General features: G+C 48.4%; 4 protein-coding genes across 4 annotated transcripts; all 4 read left to right on the top strand.

Moving 5' to 3' along the window:
- Window positions 1-401: 401 nt before the first annotated feature.
- On the top strand, window positions 402-1,162 carry FTJAE_14143 (uncharacterized protein; the record flags this gene model as incomplete). The annotated part of the gene is made up of 2 exons (XM_037347351.1): window positions 402-441; window positions 501-1,162. 2 exons carry the CDS (start codon window positions 402-404, stop codon window positions 1,160-1,162), a joined length of 702 nt encoding a protein of 233 aa, XP_037198847.1.
- Window positions 1,163-1,234: 72 nt separating this feature from the next.
- FTJAE_14142 (uncharacterized protein) lies at window positions 1,235-1,562 on the top strand (the record flags this gene model as incomplete). Its single annotated transcript, XM_037347350.1, has 2 exons — window positions 1,235-1,431; window positions 1,490-1,562. 2 exons carry the CDS (start codon window positions 1,235-1,237, stop codon window positions 1,560-1,562), a joined length of 270 nt encoding a protein of 89 aa, XP_037198846.1.
- Window positions 1,563-3,528: 1,966 nt separating this feature from the next.
- On the top strand, window positions 3,529-4,236 carry FTJAE_14141 (uncharacterized protein; the record flags this gene model as incomplete). The annotated part of the gene is made up of 3 exons (XM_037347349.1): window positions 3,529-3,792; window positions 3,842-3,896; window positions 3,950-4,236. 3 exons carry the CDS (start codon window positions 3,529-3,531, stop codon window positions 4,234-4,236), a joined length of 606 nt encoding a protein of 201 aa, XP_037198845.1.
- Window positions 4,237-5,933: 1,697 nt separating this feature from the next.
- FTJAE_14140 (uncharacterized protein) lies at window positions 5,934-6,440 on the top strand (the record flags this gene model as incomplete). The annotated part of the gene is made up of 1 exon (XM_037347348.1): window positions 5,934-6,440. The coding sequence occupies one exon, from the start codon at window positions 5,934-5,936 to the stop codon at window positions 6,438-6,440; it is 507 nt and encodes a 168-aa protein (XP_037198844.1).
- Between the last annotated feature and the right edge of the window lie 244 nt (window positions 6,441-6,684).

The following is a 6,684-nucleotide window of genomic DNA, read 5'->3' as shown; positions in this document are numbered from 1 at the left end:
GAGCTGTTTCAGTTGCTCTGACTGGGCCTGCGTAACCTCAGAAAAGCTGCTATCGTATGTGGCCCTGATTTCCGGCGTAGTTACTCCTAGAGTAGCGCCAAATGTTTGTCAAGTTTATGATAAATCTCGTCTAAATGTTTGATGACTTTATGATGAGTTTAGGGCCAATTCAGCAAAAGTGGGGAAAGGTGGAGCAGGGCCAGGCAGATGTGCACCTAAATTCTCGGCCCCTTCCATTTCATTCTCCTTTTCTTCTCCTCTTCAACCTCCACCTCTTGCGAGGTGAGGCCGGCGAGTTATATTCTTATCCTGTCATGCACTTTATATTTATTTTAATCTTATATATATTAGCTCCAGCCTCATCTGAGTCTGCACGGTCAGCATCGCTTTCAACGACAATCATGGAGGCAGGCGGATCGTCATCCCCTGGCCGTCAACATGGTGAGGCTCCTAGTGCAGTCTGAATATCATTTGTCACCTCATGCTAACAGGCCTTTTAGTACCTCTTGACCCAAAGCCAATCCTTAAACCATCAGCGCCTGTGAAGATGGTGAAGGCCCCCTTTGTGAATGCGATGCTGTTCAACGTGTTCCTGGAGCAACAGTTGAAGGAACCCTCAATGGGAGACAAGGGCAAGGCGCTTTGCGAGATCATGAAAACAGAATATACAAAGATCAAAAGTCAGATGCCTAACGACCTGGCTAACAATCTGGCCTTCGATCTCAGTGTGTTCGTCGGAGAGTCTGTGATGACCGACTACGATGATCCCGGCCATAATTCAGTTTTCCAAGAGGTCGCTGCGAAGACCAAGATACGCAAGAACTCCAAAGCGCTCCTCGCGGTCACCTTCCCTCAGAGGTTCTTCCTGGCAGTTACACTGGGAGCCAACAACCCTTCGCTTGCGCCAGCCAAGGAGTTTATGGAAACTCACTGGGTTCTCTCTGCCGGAACAAGCNNCAACTTAGACATCAATACCATGGAAACTCACTGGGGATGTGAGTTTTCGTCCAGGGACATCGACTTCAACTCCCTCCCGGCGGAAAGATATGACGAGCTTTTCACGGATATCAACATCGGAGTCGGGAACGCTGAATGCCCTCTGGAGAAGGTCCTCTCCGCGGACAGCCTTGCGGGAGCAAACGACGAAGAGGGAGTTGACTAAGTGAGCCTTGACGAAGTTCTGGGCGACATTCGACATGACATCGCCAATCTAGAAGAGAAGGTGAAAGAAGTTATGGATATTGTCGACTCTTTGGCCGCGGACATCTCGGAGATCAAGAAGAGCACTGATCGAGTCCCGGTTCTTAAGAAGTCTATTGCAGACCTGGTCACATTCCTGCACACTGTCCATGGCACTGGCAACAACGACGATGGCGACACAAGCGCAGGTGGACCTGCTGATGCAAGCAATGGGAAGCGTCTACGCACAGAGTAGCATCGGAAGAGTGGATTGGATTGAGGAAAGATGTTTACTGCAATGGCGTTGCAGAACTCTCGAGAAGGGTGAAGAATACAAAGCGTCCACGAACCGACCACGACCATCTGTCGCTGTTGATAGGTAGTACAATAAAGTGCTTATTTGCATTCTACTTTTTGCAGGTGAAACGTTAGGATGCTGTTACGAGTCTCAAACTACTTGGCTGAATCTAGAGTTGCCCTTCATATGCCTGCAACTGATACAGTTCCCACTATAGCACAAATACATACCCGAAGTCACATTGTACTCGTAAATTAAGTCAAGGTGTAGATTATCAATCTCAGACTTTCAGCGACAGATCTCAAGTGCACACCGCACATGTATCTCACAGCTCTTGGCCATACGGCCTCTGCACAAACGACTGAGTCATACTCNNTTGTGTAGAGTCCATGGCCGTGCCAGGAATGACGTCTTCGTTGCTTTGCAAGTGTCATGATATCTTTGTTAGGTCGCAACTGAAATTCGAAGACTGTCTGTTCGAAGCTGATGTAAGAATTTCAGCATCTTTGCAACTGCACAAAAAGAGCAACTGGTATAATATTGAATGCAAAAACCACCATTATTATGATGGGGAGTCAGCCATGGCGAGAGATTATAATGAGGATTGGTTGTGTCTCAGATATGCACATAATCAGATTCGCCATATTCGAGTGGCGGAATTTCCTCAGTTGATAGATAACGCAAGAGCGAGATCAAGATAACAGGATAACCCGAGAGATGAATGAAACGGGGCGCTAGTTGACTGGCATCTCACAAAGAAAGAAAGGGCACCATTGACATCTCCTTTCAGGCGGATACTGCTTGTTCAAATCGCATAATACAGCGCGTGGGTGTGCTACTGCGCGTTTGGTGTCTGGTTTATCTTTTCTTTGGCGGCTGTTGTTAGTGCTCCTTATTTTCTAACTTTTGGATCGCTTCTAGGTATTGTTGCCTGGCTCTGGTGACTTGGCGGGGGGTGTCTGGCCTTCAGTGGCTCGTTGGTGACTGAGACCTGCAGCGGAGCAATTGACATCACAGCCAGACGACTGAGTATCACCTGGCGTTGACGATGATGTAGCCTCCGTGTCGATTTCCATTGTCGCAAGCGAGCTGTCAACATCACTGGCAGAAGAGCTACTGGCATCGGCTGTTTATGATGGAGTACTGGTATTTGCAACCACTGTCCCCTCACTGAGATGGAGAGATACAGCATCCGTACCGGTCATGTCTGCGTCTGGAGACGAAGAAGGTTCTTTATCAGGGCCCGGAGATGAGCCGTTTCCAGCAGTCTTTAAGAACTGGCTGAGGGTCCTTTGCCCAGGCTCCTTGGCTGGCAGGGATTATGACCTACTGACCTGCCCTTTTTCGATCGCTTTAGATGACGCGCCACTTTTTTCACCAGACATAGTAGGCGAAATCTCAGCAGGACTCGCATTCGACGTTCTAGCTTTGATAGCCGCTTGAACAATAGGACTTCCAGTCAGTCATCTTCTTCATCTTGAGCCTTTCTCCCTCAGTAGAAGCGCAGACCTGCCCACATGCACCGGGAACCGTAAGACAGTCTCAGTCGAAGAAAAAGGATTTTGGGAGAAGAAATAGGACGAGGAGTCTCTGGCCCGCCATCAGCTGATCATCGACCAAGCAAACTTCAAATGCTCTTGGCAACGTAGAAGAGACTTTCTCGCGTACCAGCGTGAAGGGTGCAACGATGGAACAGCTGACATCCTATGCGGATGCGACTCATACCCTCGGTCTCATGGCGGTATAGTCAGAACTGCTATCTCATCATGAGCCCGTCTAGGGCGCTTGTTGAGAGTGATAACCCTGACGATCCACATCGCTAATGCAAAAGGCGCATCAAGAAGGAAAAGCACTAAGAAAGACGATACCGATGACGTGGATCTCGTGAGGTTCAGCTGTGTCTTCTTCTCGTTCATAAACTAATCCCGAAAGATCGATAGAATTTTCAGTATCATGAAGGTCGCAATAAGGATATGGTGTCAACCTTCCGCTTACCAATGGCAGACGGTCCGATTACGATACAATCTATGTAGCGCATCAATCAGGGCGAAATGAAAACTAACATTGAGCTCTTGGATGAGCAGAAAATCCGCGAACGACTCCATATCGTTATGGGAGACTTCAGCCTGCATGATATAGTATGGAGTGGCGCTTCGTTGCCGACCCCGTTCTGGGACATCCCAGCCCGCAGGTTGCTAGCGCACGAGATGAGTACCAATGCTAACATGGCTTTCTTGACAAAGCAAGGTACTGTCACCTATAGCAAAGGCAAAGGCGGTGACCACTCAACTGGTTCATGCCTCGACCTCACTTCCGTCAGTGACTGTCTACACTCTCAAGTTACTTATTCGGGTGTCTTCGCAGATAGCCCTTGGAATGACAGCGACCACTGTCCCATCAGGACAACTCTTGACATTAGGTCATACAGACACGAGACAGAGAGGTCTCTATAAAGGAAGGCCAAACCTGCAGTATTCACCGTCGACATCAAGGAGAACTCGCGACGCGCTCGCGAAATTCCGCTCCAAGATGCAAACTATGTGGAAGAGTTCATGCCAGCGCTCGTCGAACTCATCTTTGCCGCCTCAATCCGTACTACCGAACCCCGCCTCGTAAACCCACCACCAGTACAGAAACCGATGGGCCTTCATTCAAGGCAGATACTGCTTGGGGACGACGTTGGGCTTGATGTACTTCCTTCTCAAGTCGACCTCGAGCCGCGGCCGAAGAAGCCAACGCTCTGGCGTGAGTACCTTTAACAAACATGCTAGTCAATGGATGCCTTTTGCTTTCAGGGTAAGTTGGCATGCAGAATGCTATCCGAACGGATTGCACATGCCGGCGCTGATCGATGATATTGGCGTTCCACTGAGGAAGAAAAACAGGACAGGATACGATGCAAGACATGGACGGGAACGAGCGATCTCGATCACCCCAAAGAGAGTCCATTCCCCACGATGAAGGTGAATAGAAAGACGGCGCTGAATCGAGAAACACATCTCAGAGAAAGAGACCAAAACCCTCATCGGGAAACACCATACCCAGAAGGCTCTAGGACAAGACCTGATCTGCAATGAGCAACTCAAGATGCGTTGCAATGAGCTTGCTCCTCTCCTCGCACTTCTTTTTCCAGCGTGTGTTTCAGATTCTGCAAATTTCCTGCAGCATTCAGAATCACCATTGCCGGTTTGGGGGCCGATGTATCTGGGGCCTAAAACTGCGTCGACCCTGCAATGATCCTACGGATGCTTGAAGACCTTGGAGTAGCTGAGTCTTTCATTTGGATAATACACTCGTAACTGTCCTGCCGAATAGTCAGACTGAAGCTAACCAAGAGCGTATCAGCGGGGTTCTATATGCATACTGTTATTCCCCAAGGTACGGCTCTCTCTCCGTTACTGCTCCTTATCTTTTCGGCACCTATTCTCCAGAAAGTCAACAAGGGACGGCATCGAAGTCTTGCTTTTGTCTGATGCTGATGGTACCTATCTCCTCTTTGTCTCAGACTTTTGTAAGAAGAACTGCGCTGGGTTCAAGATATTCCATGGTGAAACGATCAAATTGGATTCATTCGTCGGTCTGACATTTTACCGCACATGTATACCGTCATGCATTTCCGACCTCCCCAGCGAACGAGATCCTCCCTACAAGCTTCTTCCGGATACTAATGGACTCAGCGATAACCCTGGAGTTTGAAGATTCTTGGAGTGGTTCTGAAACCGGCTCTTACCTTTGGTCATCACATCTCCAACCTCAAGAAAGGAGCCTACAACTTAAAATAGGTGACATTTGTCCACAAAAGAGACTTCGGATATCCGGCTGAGCAAGGCCGCGAGGTACTTTATGTGCAGGATTTGACCGAGAACCACGTACATTGGCGCTCACTGGTTTCTCTACAGCCTAGGCCGTCATGTAACATGAATTTGGAGATTTGCGAAATTACAGTACAATTGTCTCCTGCTTGTATCTTGGGGTATTCGTGGTAGCTCTGACGAAGCGATTGTCACGGGTATCAACATCGAGGGCTATGCCAGTTTCTTTGCAAGCATGTCCATATCTTCATAAGCTACAGGTTGAAAATCCCCAAAATGATTCGTCATTCGAGAACTCATTGAAGCTGCCCAAGTATAAGCTCTATCACGTCACCCCGTATCAGTTAGTCGACGAAGAAGCATACCGGTCGACCGGTAGATTGGCCAAGTAGTTCCGCAAGTGTCAGAAAAGCACCGACGAAGTGGCATTGAGAACTTGGAAGATGCTGGCTAGACGCAACGACACCGTCAAGAACTAAGCAGCAAAGTGCGCCTCATCCTAGAGCACGTACCACTGGAAGAGAACTACCCGAGTTCGCATGATACACCGTCCCGCAGCGAACAAGGAGAGGCCAGGTCAGAAAAGCTTGAGCTATCGAGCGTTTGAGACCCATATATACTACTGGCTACTCGATGCGCTCGCGATGGTGAATTCGGGCGTTGATACCAGTTCTTTCACTTTTGTTTTAGAAGCGGGGCAACATAGCGATTACTGCGCTGACCTTTTCCAGAGAGTCATCCAAACAGAGATCTCTAAGTCAAAGGCTTGGAAAATCTGCTTGGAAACCGGACTCTTGACCTCTCTGTTACCAACAGCACTGGACCGCAACACCATCAGATTTGCAAAGGACCAGAGGTTTGAGAAACTTATTGACGAGTTGGCAAACGAAACATCGCACTTCCGGTGCGACTTCAACACCGGGGTACCATTAGATGTCGACGCCTTGGTTGAGGATGCCAAAGCGCAGCACGGGGAAAATATTATGGATAAGTGGGTGAACAAGTCGAATTTGGACAGTATCCTTTTACCGTATGATCTATACCATGGTACAATGGTTGCTCCAAATTTCGAGTTCCAGACCCGGCAGGAGTACATTGAGTCTACCAAGAGGGAACGCTCGCAGGGAACTTGTATCGATAGAACTGGGTAGAAAGGGATCTTTGGATACTATAAATTGGGATTGCTGCATTTGCCGAATGAAAAATAGTAGAAGTCGAAATTGATATTGCACATTCGAGCGTTTCTTGGCTTGTATTCCTTTACTTTGCAGATCTCAATGCTACGAGGCTATGACTTTGGCGGGTAAGCTCAATGAGAAAGCTTATCTTGGGCAATTGTGTTGGGTAGCCGGTATACTGCCCGGATTGACTTTGATAAGAGTGTTATTTTGAGTT

This window comes from Fusarium tjaetaba, assembly GCF_013396195.1.
Source record: "Fusarium tjaetaba strain NRRL 66243 chromosome Unknown NRRL66243_c0000570, whole genome shotgun sequence".
Taxonomy (NCBI): Eukaryota; Fungi; Ascomycota; class Sordariomycetes; order Hypocreales; family Nectriaceae; genus Fusarium; species Fusarium tjaetaba.
The sequence above is the reverse complement of the archived record's forward strand: the minus strand, read 5'-3'. Positions and strand labels throughout refer to the sequence as shown.